Source organism: Trachurus japonicus, chromosome 8, assembly GCF_045865225.1.
Source record: "Trachurus japonicus isolate A0001 chromosome 8, Traja_1.0".
Taxonomy (NCBI): domain Eukaryota; kingdom Metazoa; phylum Chordata; class Actinopteri; order Carangiformes; family Carangidae; genus Trachurus; species Trachurus japonicus.
In genome coordinates, this window is record NC_140914.1 from 15,966,933 (window position 1) to 15,986,040 (window position 19,108).

Sequence of the window (19,108 nt, forward strand, 5' to 3'; positions counted from 1 at the left end):
CACAGAACCGCTGCCGTGGCTCCACACTCTTCGTTTTGTTCTTCTTCAATATGAAAACACACACGTAGCCAAGAGAGGATGGATAAATGAGGGGAATAAATGCAGCACACACATTCATCCACATTCCAGATTGTCTCCCTGTTGACAGTTTAGATCTCAAGAAACCGCCTATGATGAATGTACTGTATATGTCAACCACAGTTTTTAGTAAATAATTTCACCAGGATTGTGGATTATAGCCTCTGATGTCAAATTTTGGACACTAACCCAAAATATTCCTACTTAAAGTAATTGAATTTTACCAAATCATCCCTTAGCTATCATTGAATCTGACATCCAAATGAGTGTGGGAAGCTGTTTTTACCTCATGTTTATCAGGATGACTGTGCACGCGCACTCACACTTAAACTCTGAAGTCAGAGACTTGATGCTCACAACATCATGTGCACTGTTTTTTTGTTTTTTTTTTGCTGTGGCCCTGTGTGACAAATCGAAATGTTATTTTACAGCCAGAGCTTCAGTCTTGCGACAGCAGGTCACCTCTGGCCAGTGGGACAGCCAGAGGCCGGCCGGCCGGGACAGCTGGACGAGCTGCAGGCATCGGTCTGTGGGGAGGGGGCGGGGGCTGATAAAGTGGCCTGTTCGAGTTCACAGTTCAGCAGACCCTTCAACCTCAGTGCCGCAACACTCACTCACTCCCACTGACTAGAATGACATAACTGGGGGATAGATAAAGAAGAGGGGAGGAGGAGGCGGCTGATGATGAAGAGGAAAAAAGGATGAAATGAAAATAGAAGGAACAGTAAATAAAGCTGAGGTCACACTAAATCATCCTGAGCCTCAGCATGACCCCGGGTCAAACTCTTGTAAAATCTCTTGGGATGTGATTTATAATTCAAAACACACCTTTATTTTGAGGTTCAGACAAAAAATGGTTCTGACTTTAAACTGCAGTCTAGTCAAATCTGCACATGATTCATTTAAAATATGTATTCACGATCCAATCAAGAGGGAGTGTACCTGTCTTTGATAAGTTAGATCAGTTTTATTTATAATACTCATGTATATTCTCTGTACGGCTGAGGAAAAATACTTTAACAGGGAGAAAAGAAGTGACATACATCAGGAGCAACTACATGAGAGAAATTTCTCTTCACTAACTTGACAGTGGTCATTAATAGTTAAGAATAGAGTAAAAAAAAAAAAAGAGGCAGGATTAAGCCTAATGCAGTGTTGAAAAAAGCTTCAATCAAATTGAGATATAGATAATTACACATAATATTAATAATGTACTAAATACATATAATTACAGATCAGTAAAAGACATTTGTGAATATCTTTTAATAGCTGGTTAGAATTTAAAGTCTTCTATTGTGTCCATTGTGTGTAAGCCTAAAGAAAAATTCTAAAATTGAGACGTAGACAACCAGCTGCTTTGTTTTGCTTTTATATTCCCCAAAGGCCTTCTCTTTCTCTCTCTCCTTCACCCTCCCTCTCTCTCTCTTTCTTTCTTCTCTACTTTCTGGCCAGCTCCTACCTGTCGACTGGAGCTTATTGTACCGTCGGGTGTGTGTTTTTAACAGTAAGGCCGGGCCAAGCTAAAGGCCGTGGTCTTACACAGCAGAGAAAGCTCCCTTTGACTGATACTGATCTGGTCAAACCATAACCTTATACCTCTGCAGGCTGCTTTCATTAGCTCCACTTATATACTGTATATAATACGCTACTGTGTGTGTGTCTGATGCTATCGCTGTATGTGGATCTGCCTGTAATGTGCTCACACAAGCGGAGAGAATGCGTTGCTGTGTGTGCGTTTTTCATATTTTGTCACACTCTTAAGCACACGCATGAGGATGTGCAGCGTTTCCTCCAACCCGAATGTGGGAGATATCAGAATTATATCAGAGTGTGTCTGTGTGTGTGTACGTGTATGTCGGTAATTAGGTTGTTTCTGACATTTTTTCTGAACTATTAGCCCAAACACACAGCCACCGAAATACACACACACATTTCTGTGTTTGTCTGTCATCCACATATCCATTTGCCTGGCCCTCCATTAGTCGGTTACTCCAGTATCTCCTACATTATCAAACGACAACACATTCTCATAATCATAATATACCTGGAGTGACTCAGTGCCCTCTCATACACACACACACACACACATTTAGATGCACACTCACTGGGGTAATATGGCCATCATATCTGCTGGTGCTGAAGGCTGCTGTCATACGCAGAAGGTCATTTTATGATGCGTGTTTTGGTCGGTGTGAGGTGATGGCAGACGAGGCAGGAGGCGTGCTCTCTCCCACTTTCTGTTTTGTGTAAACTCTGATAGGAGCAAAGTGCCAGTGACAGACTGAAGCCAGTGGGATTTTTTGCAGCATCACACAGCTCATGTTGGAAAGGGTTAGAAAGGTGTCGAGACGTTGGTGGGTGCAGATACGCTACGCATGAGAGTTTGGGAGTGTGGTGCACTAGTCTGTTGTTTTGTGGAGTTAAAGCAGAAGTAAGCGATATTTTTGTGTTAATATAAGTCTTAAATAGTTATATCTTCCGACAGCAATCACTTACATAGAGTGTTTGGACCGAAACACGAGTCTCTCAGTCACTCTGCTCTGCTCTGAGCCGAGGAGAAAACTTTTCTCGTATCCTACAAGTTTTATCCAAAGAGGAGAGAGAACGGCATGAAGGGCTGTGTGTGCAGCCAAGGGATGCGCCTGAATGTGGTGACGTAGGGACGAGGACCAATAGATCCATGACGAGGGAGGGGGCTGCTACTCCATCGGCTGAAAAGACGTTATGGTGCGTTCAAGGCAACTCGTAACTCGTGTTTTTCCGACCTGTGAAGTCGTACCAGTTCTGTCTGGTACGAGTTCACGGGTCGGAAGTTACAAGTGGCCGTTATAGTGACTTTCACAGGTAAAACAGGTCGGAAAAATACGAGTGGGTTGCCTGGAACGCTACTAAGTCGTAAGTCGTGACTTGAAGCTGTAATTTACGGTTTCAAAAGCCTGCCTGGAACGCAGCATTAGCCAAAACGACCGGATCGCTTACTTCTGCTTTAACGCTTTACAAAAATAATTGTTCAGCTGTTATTCATGCTATTGATTTTTCTCCCTTTCTTTCTCATATTCCACTGCTCAGAAAATATTAAACTTTTATTGTTTTTTTTTTGTGTGTGTTGTTGTGGTATTTGATGACTAATTAGCATGTGTGTGTGGTTAACCCGGTTCTGGTCACACACCCAACTTTTAAAAGGCTTATGTCTGGATTAGTGTGTCAGGCTTGATTTGGCACTACCCACACACACACACACACACACACACACACACACACACACTTCTATTTACAGGCTCTCCTCCAAGAGCATGAATGAGGTCTGTAATAGTTTTTCTTTTCATTCATAATCAGACCATGTGATCCAGATCTGCACAACAAGCTCACTCCCACACTTAATCCTGCGTGAGCATAACTATACGCTGCTATTAATGCACGAACACATACATCATGAAGCTTTATTATTAGCACATGGATGTATGTTTGCTTGTACATCCATGTGCGTGAATATGCACACGCATGCTCGTATAAGTTCTCCCGTGTGGGAAAGTGGGCTGGCGGTGAGGTGGAGCATGAAAGCGATAGTAAACAGAGGCCATTATCAGTGATAAAGCTCCACTCCTATTATGTGGCTGTTTGACTTGTTGGACATTTACTGTGAGAAAAGCAGAGATAAGGCCTCGGAGAAATAATTGGGACTTGGAGGCACAAAGGGAGCGCGGCGTGCAAGGTGGTGGTAGTGTTGTGTTGAATTGGAAAGGAAAGAGTGAGCGAGGGAAAGGAAGACAGGCAGTGAGAGGGCTGTGGGAATGGAGGTGTTTAGGGACTCCCCGTGGACTGACTCCGACATGGGAACACACAGCCACGCTAACAAAGCATCGGCCGCCCCTCGCTGACCCCACAGGCCTGGGGCGGAGGGGCAGAGGGGAGGAGGAGGAGGCACAGGTTGGGGACAGGTCCAGTTTTTCAACACATCAAGGAAGCAGGAAGAAAATGAGCTTAACTCTGCTTAAACACAAACACCTCAGTGGAACAAAACATTAGCAAGACATTTATAGTCGCATTATTCTGCAGACAGATGTTAAATCAAAACTAGCCTGTTTGGGAATTAATGCACATTACAGTTGATAATTTAATTGACTCTGCAACTTTTGTCTGAGCTGCTTGTATAATCAAAAACAACAAAACTTTGGCCTTGGTAGCTACAGTTTAGGTTAGGTTACTCTGTCTGTACTGGACTCAACCGTTCCTTTCTTTGCCAAACAAAACAGGTGAGTAAGTCCAGAAAGGTTTCATTTCAAAGGAGACCAGGTTTAAACAGGAATCAGAACAGAAGGGCTGAAGAACAACAAGCTTTTTTATTTTGGACACATTATTTGCACAAAAGTCGGGATGTCTGTTAGAGAGTTACAGTTACCTATCTATATCATGCATCTGTTGCATCTTGTTTTTCAGTTTGCCTTTACAGGATCAATAAAGTTTAACTTAAGACTTTACAGAACAATAAAAGATACTTTTTGCCCATGTATACTAAACAATATTTCATTTCCACTTGGCAGTCTAGTTTACCAAAACATCTTACGCCTTTGGAGTCATGACCAGCATTCAGTTGTTCCACTCTCTGCTTTTACTGCAAAGCTGCCAAGAGTAAAACTACCTCCAAAAATGTAACAAAAGACTCAAATGAAAAACGATCTCCATCTTTGGAAAACATTTGTAAGCTGAATAAAAGGATGTGAGCTATTGTAACCCTGAGTTTGTGGCTGGCTGCCACTTGTTAGTAACTGAGTGATCCTGAACTTGTGCAGCTTTGTCAACTGGTGCTCTGTCTTTGGATTCATACAGTACAAACACACGGCCACACTCACATGTATACAGGGAAAAAACCATCGCGTGTCGCCATGCGCTGCTTCAGATACCCAAACTAGGTCTGTCATTATATTGTCATACTTGGTGCATGACATCACTGGTCTGTCATTCCCAGTTGATGTGGAAGCAGCGGAGCGGTTGTTATGCTAGAATAGTAGCATTACACAAGGTCACCATCACTGGAACTGCCTTTCCGTTTCACTCGGTCTATCTCAGGCCTGTGATGTGAAGTGGTTAGATCAGCCATCACCCTCTGTCCCGGCCCTGCATGGAAAATACTACAGCACACTGACTGTTGCTACTCATTGATGGGGAGAGGGAAGAAGAGGGGGAGAGTATGAAACAGTATGAATAAGTCAGATAAGTAGGTATCCCTCTGTCTAAGCCACAACTTCCTGCTTGGTTTAATTACAACAGAGAATTGTACTTTCCCCCATTGAGTTTAAAGCTCATTCAGTTTCCTCATCGCTCAATCTTCTTACATTCAATCATGAGAGGAGGCAGGTGACTGTGGCCTGTTTAGGCCTGCCTGTGCCTGGGTGGATTATTAAAAGGTGTTGATTAGTCGATGTCTAACAAATAAGCAAAAAATGTATGGGTTTTAGACTGTTTGACAAAACAAAACATTATAACATTGGGTTTTAGGAAACCTCTGTCGCTGTTTTCTGACATTTTATGGCCAGAAACTGGATCTACCAAGTGATAGAATAGTTAAGTCACATTTAGTCTGGTTTTCTATGTTGAAGTCCATTTGACAACAATTTAAAAACATATCCGTTGTAGGTTTTATGTTTTCATTGTAAAAGCCGATGGAGACCAAATCACGATGTTTGTGACTGAATCTCACTCCAAAGCACGTTCAAGCTCAACTGAGTTTTTCTGTCTTTGCCATTACTGTTTCCTCCTGTTTAGAAGGATCTGATGAAAAGTGCAGCAGGTTGTGAGCAGCACTGACCTGAGTGTTACCACTTTTCCCCTAAAATTGAGCTCACTACTCCATCTAGTGGCGTCTGTCTGCAGTTTAAACAGTAAACTCCACCCAAATGACCCCATGATGGATTTTTGTGATTATGCAATAACAAGTGTTGTATCTAAATGTGACATTTCTGAACATCGTTTGACTCCCTCTCTTGTCCCTTTTGCTTTCAGGATGGTGATCCCTCTGTTTGATGAAGACACCGGCCTGCTGGTCCTGGCTGGCATGGTGAGGTTTAGACTAATGCTGTGGAAAAACAGAGATATTATCTATTTATGCCTGACAGGTGATAGTGGTGTAGTTGCACAACAAATCTAGGATTCATACGTGCTGACAGTTGAACCTTAAAGGTCAGCGTTTATTAATGCAGCAGCGCATGTTCCACCTCTGTGCTGATAATAATGATGGTGTGACAGCAGATGAACTCGGTGTCTGATCTATGATGCTCTGCTCTGCTCACAGGGAGACACAGCGATCGATTGCTTTGAAGTCTCGTCCTCCGAGCCGTTCCTCTCTCAAGGTAAGAGCTGCTCGTCTGTTTTCTGTCTGAGCAGATGACGATCACAGCCTGCCTCCTTGTTTCTCACTCTTTCTTCTTTCTTTTTCTCATTTTCTTCTCTCTGTTTCATCCCCGAAGTGAGTCACTGTATTACGGATATCTCAACACGTGGGGTTGCCATGGTTCCCAAGCTGGGGTTGGATGTGATGTCCTGCGAAGTGATGCGCGTGCTGCAGTTGACAGACAGCTGCATTGTGCCAATCAGCTATCAGGTCCCTCGTAAGGTGAGGATGAAAATTGCACTGTCACTGCCACAGATGACACATTCATATTCATATCATACATTGATTGAAAGTGTGTATGTTTTGTTTTTTTGTTCTCCAGAACTCAGGGCAGGAGTTTCATGACGATCTTTACCCGGACACAGTGGGCACGAGTCCGGCCATGTCCGCTGAGGAGTGGTGGCAGGGAGGGAACAAGCAGGTAATGATTCCCAAAATCAGAAGAATGTGAATCTCTTTATTATCGTCGGTTATTGTAAGGAAATTGAGGTAGCAGCTCCCGATTCAGTGTCTTATAAAGTGCAATTAAATAATATAAGTTAAAAATAAAGCAACCAAGAATAAGGAAACAAAAAACAACAGGGATAGTTATTTAAAAAGCAAGTATAAAAATGGTCAGAGTAAAACAAAACAAAACAAAACAAAACACACAGGGATATTGCACAGACAACAACAAGAATATTGCACAGTTGACTATTTGGTGAGAGTTCAATGCTTTCATGATTGTGCAAAGTTCAATGTGATGACAGCTCTAGGATAAAAGCTGTTTTTCAGTCTGTTGGTTTTTGCTTTGATGGTCCTAAAGCGCCTCCCTGAGGGCAACAGTTCACATAGGTGCTGACCTGATTGTCCACCTTTTTTTTCTTCCTTTTTTTTTTTTCTTTTACTTACAGTATTAGCAAATATAAAATAGAACAAATATATTTACATATCTCTCTTGGTAGGGAGGACCAAGATACGAAAAATGTGCAGGTGAGGTCGGAAAAACCCGAAAGGATTACAGAATGACCTCACCTTGACCTAACAAATAATTTAAACAAAGTAAAGAAATCATATTAACATACCACCCACCCACAAGTCCATCCAGGATTTGCAGTGTGTGGATGGACACCTCAAACAATCAGCTGTGTTTGTCCTCAGGTGCAGAAGGTCAGCCTCAACCCGGACAAAAGACCCAAACCAAAAGTTGCACCGGCAAAACCAACCCCTGCAAAGAAGGAGGTGAGGAATACATCTGCAGGAATTATTTTTGAAGTGCATGGTCTCAACTTTTGTGTTTATTTTATGAATCTCAGGCTAGATTTTACAGAAGTTTTCCACCATCATCATCATCATCATCATCATCATCATCATCATCATCATCACCATCTGTGGCAGTGATAAAAACATGACATGTTTCTCCACAGGATCCAGCTCGTGGCTGCTCCACCTCCAGCAGTCCTCTCAGTACGCCCAGCAGCAGCGCCGTCCCGTCCCGCTCTCCCTCCTCCTCCTCAGGCTTCGTCCCCAGCCCCAGCCCCAGCCAGAGCGCCAAGGCCATCCAGAGCATGCTGGGTATGTACAGTACGCACACTAACACACACACACACACACGTCCTCATTACTGTGTCTGTTACTCCATACTGATATTTCTTTGTTTGTTTGTTTGTTTATTTTAGTTTAGTTTATTTCGGTCAATACATGTCATTAAAAGAAAAGTAACAAACCAGAAAGAAAAAAGTAAATAAAGAAAAATAACATCAATCTGAATAAACAATAAGTAAACAGAAAAAGAAAATTTGGACCGAAAAGGCATAGGCTGAAGCATAGCTTATTACGCCTACCCTGTTACAAAAAAAAAAATTTTAAATGTACAATTTGTTATTTATTAATAAAAGAAATAAGCAATCACAAAACAGTGAAAAGAGAGAAGCTGCTTTATTTGATTTCCCTTTCTTCTTCCTTTCCTTTCCCTTCCTTCCTCCTCTCCTTTCCCTTCTTCCTCCCTCAAAAAAAAGAGGAAAAAGACAATCAAACATACAGAAAACAGAACAAAAATAGCAGCAGCATAGCACATGTCACCACTCATTACTCTAACTTATATAAATTAATCATCCTGTTTTTAAGTACTTTTTAAAATAAGATTATGGTATTGCATGTTTTTAAGTCATTCTCCAATTTGTTCCATAAATTAACAGCTGTTACCGTAGTGCATTGTAATTTGGTGTTGGTTCTGGTTTTTAACTTTCTAAATACACATACCCCTCTGAGATTGTAAGTAATTAGGGTCCGGGCAGCTAAGCTGCCCGGACACTATTGTATTCCTAGGAATTCTTCTTTCTTTCTTTCTTTCTTTCTTCTTCCAAGGAAGTCATACTTCCCATGGGTGAAAACTCACCAAACTTCACAGAAACATCCGACCCCATGCCAGATTCACTCAACTCCAAGGACATGTGCCCCCCCCTCCTAGGGGGGGCACAATAAGCGTTTAAATTTAAAAACTTTAAAAATTCCTACCAAACCAACGGTAGATGCTACAGTGTTGAAACTTCACCACAATGTAGCCTCAATACTGCTGAAACTTTTGTCAACTTAAACTTATTACAAATTATGAAGTCCATCACTCTGTTTTTTTCAATAACTGTAAAACTTTTAAAATGTATCTCCTCCCACAATTTTTGCTCAATTGACACCAAACTTGCTACAGAGCATCTCCAGACCGTCCTCCACAAAACTTGTTTCTCGGATTTTTGATTAAGCAAAAATTGAGCCTACAGTGCATGAAAACGTTTGACTGTAAACAGTACTATAAACATATACCATCAAATTCTTGCTAAATACATTTTCAAACTTCCTGAAAAAAATGAGAATATTCTGGAGTCATGGTTGATGAAGTTTAGCAAATATCAGAATTTTAATTCAAAAACTGAATTTTTGAGAATATTTTGAATTCTGCTCTCATGGGAACAACTGCAGTCAATGTGAGTGTGGAATTTTTAAACATCATATTTTCTCTTATGAAGCAAAACACTTATCATTAAAAACAAATCACCAACATTTCCATGCGGTCAAGATGCAATTTATGTATTATCAGATTTTTGTTTAGATGACTGAATTATTGACATTTTGACCATTTCATCACAACAGCTGCCCGGGCACTGGCTCACCTGAGTGGATAAATGAAGCTACACAGCAGGTCTCACCACCAGCTAATTAGCTCAGCGAGTTAGGAGCTGGTTCTTGGTGTCAGAGATTGTGAGTTCGAGACCCAGCGAGGGTGATGATGATGATGATGACAGTTCGAAATGGCAGATGTCCTCAAGCTGTTTTGCTGTCTAAATGCAATTATAACAGATTTTTGTTTAGATAACAGAAATCTGCGTTCACAACAGCTGCCCGGGCACTGACTCCCTGAGTCTATTTGAGAAGACACACACCATGTCTCACTTCCAGATAATTAGCTCACTGAGTTAAGCGCTGGTTCTTGGTGTCAGAGGTTGTGAGTTCGAGACCCAGCCAGGGTGATGATGATGATGACAGATCAAAATGTCAAATGTCCTCAACACGAAACACAAGACAATTGTCCTAATGGTGGCATCACAGCAAGCTTCTAAATTTAAAAATCCAAATAGCTTGGACTGGACCATGTGCGAAGGCTCCTAACATCTTAGACTCATAGTAGATGTTTGACAAATACATATCATTTCTTTTTCTGCCTACGCGACAGTGAATGGCTTACTCAATTTGTGAAGCCACTGTTGAATGCCATTTGTCAATTAGCTCAGTGCGATAGACAACGGTCTTTGGTTCCCGAGGTTGTGGGTTCAATCTTCAACTGATGCAAATTGGACATTATAAGGACAACTGTCTTGTCTTCCTATTCTCCTGTTTGTTGCTCAGAATTGCCTAAATTTGCCCAAAAGTAGCCCGGACCCGACCCATCGCTGCGCAGCAGCTATAATTGTCTTTAAGTTACAAACCTGTAAATAGAAAACGATCCCTCATCCAGGGCCGACCTCCAAGTTCCGTCACATCCAGGGAGCCGTGATGCACCGGGACACACACATCACTAACATGCGTGGCCTGAACCTGACCACGCCGGGCGAGTGTGACGGCTTCTGTGTCAACCGCCAACGTGTGGCAGTGCCCCTCAACATCTCTGGGGGGCAGATCGCCATCTTTGAGGTACAGGAGCATATGGATATTAAATGATAGTCTGTTTTTTTCCCTTGTACTCCAGTTACTTTATATAAACAAGACTTCTTTGTGCTGTGTGTGTGTGACTGACTGATTTTTGTCCTCTGCTCAGCGCTCTCAGCCTGGCAGGCTACCAGACACGGCCCTGCCCACCATCCAGAACTCTGTCAATGTGGTCGACTTCTCGTGGGACCCCTTTGACTCCCGCCGGCTTGCTGTGGGTGAGTATATGCAACATACTGCACATGAAGGAGAGTGTGTAGCTTTATGCCCCTCTCCCTTCCCACTGTCCATCCTGGTAAGTGCGTGAGTGTGAATTAACACATTTGTGTGTCTCTCTGTCTGTGACAGCCGGCGATGACGCCAAGATCAGAGTGTGGCAGGTCCCAGAGGGGGGGCTGAAGGAGACCCTGACTGAGCCTGAGCTCATCCTGCAAGGTCGGTTGTTTTGCATTTTGCCCTTTTGTTTACTTGATCAAATGTAAATGAATTTATAACCTTTGTATGCTGATATTATTTCTGGATGTTTTGTTGATATTCTGTCTCTTTCTGATTAAAATAAACCCTAATAAACCCTTACCATAAAAACTATAGGCCGCCCATTTCTTTGTGAGGGAGCAAATGTACAAAATTTAGCATTAGATCAAATACTTATTTTCCCCAATACAGAGTTCAATGAAAAGATGCAGTGCAATAAATAAACAATGGATTATCTCACAGGCCACACGGAGAAGATTTACTCGATCAAGTTTCACCCTCTGGCCAGTGGAGTCCTGGTGTCTTCATCCTACGATCTCACAGTCAGACTGTGGAACCTGGAAGAAGGAGAGGAGGTCAAAGTGCTGACTGGACACCAGGACCAGGTGGGTTAACAAGGCAAAGATAAAAAAATGCAGGAAGAAATAAGTGAAAGCTAAGTCTGAAGTAAATCTTTGTTTTTGATCCAGCCACAGTGAGAAGCAAAAGAAAGTACCTTAGATAGATCTTCTCAAGAGTTTGGACACAAGGATGTGTTTGCTTAAAACATACTGAAATGACAACATCAGCTGTTCATGTTTCAAGCCTTTGAGCTGCTGCTTCTTCTTCCTTCTTGCTCCCTCTCCTGGTTCATGCTCAGGTGTTTGGGATGGCGTGGAGCCCAGATGGGAAACTCCTGGCCACCGTTTGTAAGGACGGTAAAGTTCGCATCTATGATCCTCGCAAGTCCACAGCACCTGTGCAGGTATGTGCAACACACACAGGAATATGGTTGCAAATAGATACTAATTGTCTTTTGGTGTGTGTGTTGTGAAGCATGGGTGCAGCTCAGAGTCTGCATCACAATGTCTCTTTATTACTTATAACCAGGGCCGTTGCTAGGAATTCTGGGCCCCCTTAAAGAATACTAAAGTGGGCCCCTCCCCCTAACTTTTCCTTTTTTTTTTCTTAGACTACGTATGTATTATCGTTTTTTATTTAGCCTTCTTTGTTTTGATGCTAATGCAGCATTACACTGCAAAAACTCAAGTATCTTAGCAAGAATATTTGTCTTATTTCTAGTCAAAATGTAATTTCTAGTCAAAACAAATCTCATTCTACTTAAAATAAGACACATCATATTAAAAGTAGCTTGTTTTTAGACACTTTTTACTTCTTTCAAGCATATTTTCACTTGGAATAAGTAGAAAAAATCTGATAGTGGAGCAAGTTTTTCTTCCTTATTACAAGCACAAAAAACTTACTTTCACTGGCAGATTTTTCTATTTATTGTGAATTTAAGTGAAAATTATCTAAAAACAAGTTAATCTTTAGGTAATGAGTCTTATTTTAAGTGGAAAGAGATTGGTTTTGACTAGAAATGAGACATTTGGACAAGAAATAAGACAAATATTCTTGGAAAGATGTTGAGTTTTTTACAGTGTACTATGAGTATTAGTCAGGGTCTTACACAGAATAAATCAGTCATACAAAGATTAGACTACTGGGGTTTTTTATGGGCCCCACTGGGCGCTGGGCCCCTAGAATTATCATCACCTTTCTCCCCTATACAACGGCCCTGCTTATAACCATGGCTTCCTTGTCTTCTATTAACTCATCTCTCCCATTCTCACGTTTTCACGTAGGAGGGCCCCGGTCCCGATGGCCCCAGGGGAGCTCGTATCGTGTGGGTGTGTGAGGGCAAGTACCTGTTTGTCTCAGGATTTGACAGGTACTTAACATGATCATTATTGTTTGCATAAAAACTACATTTCCATAGAGCATCCGTTAAAATAGAAAGCTGAGCGCTGACGCTTCCTCCTTCCTGTCCTTTTCCTGCAGTCGCAGCGAGAGAGGACTCTACCTGTACTCCGCAGACTCCCTGTCGTCTGGAGCCATCGCCACCCATCAAGTAGACGTGTCCCCCTCCACACTCATCCCCTTCTACGACCCTGACACCAGCGTGATCATCTGCACTGGAAAAGTAAGCAAATGAGTTACATTGGAGCCACAGCACAAATTACAACGAAATTCACTGTGCCATGCCTGAATAAAAGAAGCAAACAAATACACCACACATGCATGTACACAGACATTCAACACAGACACATAAAAAGAGCATTTGTGGACAGTATTGCACAAATTTGTCCCATTTCTTGCACAGATTGTCCCATAAGAATGAGCTGAACTTGTGTTTTCCAGGGTGATACCAGAGTGCACACTTATGAGATACTTCCTGAGGAGCCCTACTTTTTTGAATGCAGCAGTTTTAACTCCCCTGAGCCGCATAAGGTACTGAGATGAACTGTATTTGTTTTTTGTTCATCAGTCTCCATACTTCTCTATACAAGCACATCCAAAGTGCTAGAGGTAACAACACCCTCCTTGTGTTCTTGTCTAACCCCTGGGACTGTTTCCCGTCTACAGGGTTTGGCCTTTCTGCCCAAGACGGAGTGCAATGTGCGAGATGTGGAGGTGGCTGTGGCATTAATGCTCACAAAGACAAGCATAGAGCCGGTGGCCTTCAGAGTGCCACGGGTCAAGGTGAGTCAACTACACCGCCAAGAAGACACAGGGATACCGCACACCTAAGCTCCGGATCACTATTTTTAAACAGGCTTGTGTCTCATTCTTTACCGTAACTCCCTCCTCTGTGTGTGGGGTTTTCAGAAAGAGTTTTTCCAGGATGACGTGTACACAGACACAGCAGTCTGGTGGGAACCTGCCCTGACCGCCTCCGCCTGGCTGTCTGGCTCCAACGGTCAACACAAGAAGATCAACCTGAAGCCCAAAGACATGACACCAGGTGCCGACACGACACAGTCTGAATATGAATCCATAGCATGTGTGCGTATCAAACATAGCTGCCAGACGGTCCTCCTCGGGCAGGAACAGATATGACCTGGTTTGGCCTGGTTTGCTGCTTGCTGCAAAACAAATTGCCCCCAGGGGATAATAAAGATTTCTTTGACTTTGGTATGTTTTTGCCTTTTACATGTCTGAGGTGTGTTTTTTTTATTTTCTCTCAGTGAGCGAGGCCCCCAAAGAGGCTCCAGTAAGGAAGTACCTGCCCTCATCTGTTTACCTGGAGGAGAAGACAGATGAACAGAAGAAAGACGAGGTGAGGAGGGCAAACTAAAATGCTGCTGCAGCGTTGCTATTGTATATGTTGTTTGTTTCTATTCAGAACATCCCATCCAGGCTCTGTGCACGTTTTCCTCCTCCATCTAATGTGTCAGTCATCTGTTCTGCAAATTAAACAACTCAAAATTTGAATGTGCCAGGTTAAACCTCTCAGGAGTTTCTGATGTTTTTACACTGAACGTGTGTGTGTGTTTCATCCAGCTGCTCAGTGCCATGGTGGCCAAGTTGGGGAACATGGACGACCCACTGCCGCAGGAGTCCTTCGAGGGGGTGGACGAGGACGAGTGGGTGAGTCAGCGTCAAAGAAACTTTCAGTTGAACATAGTTTCCAGTTGTTACAGTGATGAGTGTGCAGTAATAACAAATATCTGCTTCATGATTTAAAGGACGGTATACTCAAATATACTGCCACAGTATTAGAATAGTATTTTATGAGCACACTACAGTAGGTTGTGAGTAGCCATAGCCATAATATTAAGTTTTGAATTATTACAGATACAGATACAGCTACAGTATTATTGAATAGGTCTTAAAGGGATAGTAGCATTTTTTAAAAGTGGGGTTGTATGATCTACAAATAGCCCCTAAGTACTTTAATTGCAGTAGAAGACTCTCTGCTCTCCTCCCGTTAGCAACGCCAGCCCATAGCCCTGCCCAGAGATTTACAACATACATTGTTGTGAATGGACCCAAAGAAACGGCCTATTTTCGCGGCCTAAAAGAGGTTTTACCTGAAACAAAATACACAGTTCCATTGTTCACTATAATATAATTTTTTCCAGCCCCTCAAAGTGCAGGAAAAACGCAGTTTTTATTTGGACCTAACCAACTCACGTATCCCTCCGCCCAGGGTTAGCGCCCGCCGATCAGCAGTTGGTTAACTCCAAATAAAAACTGCGTTTTTCCTGCACTTTGAGGGGCTGGAAAAAATTATATTATAGTGAACAATGGAACTGTGTATTTTGTTTCACGTAAAACCTCTTTTAGGCCACAAAAATAGGCCGTTTCTTTGGGTCTGCTCACAACACTGTATGTTGTAAATCTCTGGGCAGGGCTATGGGCTGGCGTTGCTAACGGGAGGAGTGCAGAGAGTCTTCTACTGCAATTAAAGTACTTAGGGGCTATTTGTAGATCATACAACCCCACTTTTAAAAAATGCTACTATCCCTTTAATAAGGATGGGGCTATGGTTAAAATTAAAATAAGATGAATAAAATTACTATGAAAGTGTTTATGACGAATGATACAGAATGGTGCTGCACAATTAAGCATGTCATCAAAAAAAAATCTAAATGAGCACTTCATGTAAAAATATTTAGACTACAGGATATTGAAATAATGCAAAATGGATGGGAGTTCATCGTCTCAATGTGACTTTTTCTGTCACTCAGGATGACTAAAGTCGACTTCGCTTTGCCTTCGGTTCAATCACGGTGCCAACGACGTCGCCACATGTCTGTCCAACAGTGCCACCCAGATGTCCTCTGCTAACGTCTCAGCCAACTGCACAATCAAAGAATATACTGTACAATGTGAACAAATCTGTAACAGAGTCAACAAATACCCCGGCTGCCTGATGTGGGAAGATTCTCTAAAAGACCTACTAATATCAGTACTGTATGTATCACAAAGGTTTGGGAAGTCAAATGTCACAATATGTCGTAGGTGTTAATCATGTGAAACTGCATGAAATTTGATATGAAATCGTTGAATCATTCTCAGCTGGAATTCTTGAATATTTCATAAATTGTTCTCAGACATTTGACCTTGTAATAGATTTCTTATGTTTCTGTGGACTACTTAAATATGTTACACTTATATTAGGTTGATATGGAGACAAAAAAAAAAAAATCCCACTATGCGCAATTCTCAGTAAATAAGTAGACATCATATATTAGGACAGCTCAAACATTTTTCTGGTCAACCACAGTTTGAAGTCAGTGCAAGATAAATAAAACTGCAGGCAATTATAGCAATAATATTTCTGCTTTATGCTACATTACAAGTTAACCCAGTAGCTAAAACGGATGTAAATAAACACAGACTAACAACTTTTTAAATAATGGATGAGCGCTTTTGCCGAGCTTCAGGTTATATCTGTGGGAAATGACCAGGGCAATATACTCTGAGTTGTCCTGATATAAAACATAATGGCATAATGGCCTCTTCTTGTGCCCAGTCTGTAATATATTGATATCAGGATACCTCATCGTGTTATCTGTGTGGATGTTTACCTCCACAGTGGACCACTCGCTTCTTGCTTTTCTAGTCACATAGTGTGTCTTTAAAAAAATGCAATGCTGCACAAAAAGAAAAAATAAGTCAAGTTCATGTTAATGAGTAAGTAAGAAGTGAACATCATGCATCTGAACAACCTTGTCTTCCTGTTTAGTCAGGTAAAACACACACACACACACAATTACTGTAACACAGCAGCAAAAACCACACAGGATACAACAGGGTCACCAGTGTTCATGTTTGGCCATGAACTGGAATTTCTAATGACAAACACGTTTTTTTGTTTTTTTAAGCCAATGTTAGAATGAAATGCCATTTTAACATATGTATTGTTGTATTTGTGCCATTTAGATTGAATTATTTTGCCATTCAGAAATAGTGTCGGGGTTAAAGGTGAATAAAAATTAGATATTGTTTTGCATTTAAAGCCAAACCACCTCCATTTGGAGTTTTATAGGAGCCTTAATTTACTTTAATTACACCTTTTCTTTGCTTTTCTCCACTTTTGCTGGGCAGATTAACTTTTTCACTTTGATATTTGTTGGTTTTCAGACTGTTTGGGGACACACTCTTCAGTAAATGAGCTAATTTTCCTGTCTAATATTAACTAGTAGTAAGTAACCATGGTGTTAATTATACAACAACAGTACAGTATTGATCACTTATAATGCAGCCATGACAGCCATCATGTTATTTCTAATCAGGGCTACAGCAATATCAATAATCCAGGCTTGATCCAACTGTTATTTTTTATGACCTCTGATGGACTGGAATAAACCAACCAGTTCAGCCATGCATGATCATGCACATCAGGTTGTTGTACACATGAACTGCAGGTGTTGTCAGTGTTTGTGCGATGTATACTGTATGTGCTTGTGATTCTCAAATGCCATACTTTGTAAAACATTGGGATTGGATTAACTTGCCTTCCATTGTGTTTAAAAAGAAGAACTTCCTTTTTATACAGTGAGTAAAGGAGTGTAGTATTTGAGTAACGGTTTGTGGATAATTTCAATATTGTCTTGCAATAAACACCTTTTGAACCCATCACTACTTGTGTTTGAGTTGTTCATTCACCATGACAGGCACAGGGAGTAAATAGATGAGAAAGTTAAGTTTAAATGATTGATTAGAAAATAGAACTTCTCAGACACTAGTTTTATTGTTTTTCCAGTTATAGCGTTATAATTCGTTTTGAATGGATCAGGGAGGATCAAGGGTGTCACTAGAGGAAACACAACCCATAAGACTGCGTTTTATGCAGATTGCTCCTTTTTGTAGCCAACACAAGCCAATCTATACCTCACCTTCTGCACTTGTTTGGGAGTCTCTCCCGCTATATATTAATTTCCCATAAATTAGGATATACTGTATAAGCAAAACACAAGGCTATGACACATTTCCCTTAAAAATTGAGCATCACTCCTAGGTGTACATGTAACCAGTTCGTTTAAGTCACTCAAAAAGACCAACTTTCATCATTTATTAGAACAAACCAAAAAAAGATTTGGAGAGGTGGTCGTGCCTCCCTGTCTCACTGGCCGGCCACATTAATGCCCTCAAGATGACAGTAGGTAAATATAGGATGTTTGTAACCATCCCTATCTGGCTCCCAAAACATTTTTTATCAAACTGGGTAGCCTATGTCTCATCTTTTATATGGAACCAGGCTACACCTTGCATAAAGAAGATCTATCTGGAAAGACCTAAATCTGAAGGAGGATTGGGTCTCCCAAACTTCCTCCATTATTATTGGGCATCAAATATTTCCAAATTGGCAAATTGGGTGACGTCTTTCTTTGACAAAAATTGGCCTGCCGAGGCGATGATGGAGCTTTCATCACATTGAATTTTTTTTTTGAATTGAAATTTGTTTATTTCGGTCATACAACACCAACATCAAAACCAACCATTTTGTGTGAACAGTTTAGCCAAAACATATTATACACAATTGCAACCATACACACACACACAAAAAAAAGAGAAAATATCAGACAGTGACCGAAAAGGGAATAGGCTGAAGCCCAAGGCTTATATTTGCCTATCCTTTACACTCTATGAAATTAAATTACCTAGAATGTCAGCAGTCCAAAATAATAAGATGAAAGTAATCATTACTGTATTTTATAATTTTTTATTATTTTACATTTCAAGGCTTTCTTAAAACTCAACAAAGAACTACATGTCTTCAACTCATCACTGAGCTTATTCCACATTTTAACTCCTAAGACTGAAACACATTTGTATTTTATATTAGTTCTCACTTTACACATTTCAAAAATCAATAACCCTCTTAAATTATAGTTACCTTTTCTTAATTTAAATAACTGAAGGATACAAGCTGGAAGGCTGTTGTTCTTTACTCGAAAAATGATTTCCATTGTCTTTAGGAACACAATATCTGAAAATTTTAATGCATTAGATCTTAAAAATAGTGGGTTGGTAGGTTCACAATAGCACTCATTGTTTATTATTCTAATAACTCTTTTTTTGAAGCTTGATTATAGGGTCTATGTTTGTTTTATAAACATTTCCCCAGACTTCAACGCAGTATGTCAAATATGGAAAAATAAGAGAATAATATAAAATATGTAGACATTTCTTATTCAACATGTCCTTTGTTTTATA

At 41.0% G+C, this 19,108-nt stretch overlaps 1 protein-coding gene across 1 annotated transcript in view; it reads left to right on the forward strand.

The window, feature by feature from the left end:
- The window catches only part of coro7 (coronin 7), a 113,243-nt gene extending 95,716 nt beyond the window's left edge, over positions 1–17,527 (forward strand). Inside the window, exons 10-28 of the mRNA XM_085784229.1 lie at positions 6,079–6,133; positions 6,368–6,425; positions 6,543–6,688; positions 6,789–6,887; positions 7,607–7,687; positions 7,873–8,020; positions 10,455–10,630; positions 10,755–10,863; positions 10,994–11,080; positions 11,363–11,505; positions 11,760–11,864; positions 12,745–12,830; positions 12,941–13,082; positions 13,301–13,390; positions 13,526–13,642; positions 13,769–13,904; positions 14,128–14,219; positions 14,444–14,530; positions 15,634–17,527. Coding sequence (XP_085640355.1) covers positions 6,079–6,133; positions 6,368–6,425; positions 6,543–6,688; positions 6,789–6,887; positions 7,607–7,687; positions 7,873–8,020; positions 10,455–10,630; positions 10,755–10,863; positions 10,994–11,080; positions 11,363–11,505; positions 11,760–11,864; positions 12,745–12,830; positions 12,941–13,082; positions 13,301–13,390; positions 13,526–13,642; positions 13,769–13,904; positions 14,128–14,219; positions 14,444–14,530; positions 15,634–15,642 — 1,966 coding nt within the window. The 3' untranslated portion in view covers positions 15,643–17,527. The remainder of the gene's footprint in view (positions 1–6,078; positions 6,134–6,367; positions 6,426–6,542; positions 6,689–6,788; positions 6,888–7,606; positions 7,688–7,872; positions 8,021–10,454; positions 10,631–10,754; positions 10,864–10,993; positions 11,081–11,362; positions 11,506–11,759; positions 11,865–12,744; positions 12,831–12,940; positions 13,083–13,300; positions 13,391–13,525; positions 13,643–13,768; positions 13,905–14,127; positions 14,220–14,443; positions 14,531–15,633) is intronic.
- Positions 17,528–19,108: the final 1,581 nt, after the last annotated feature.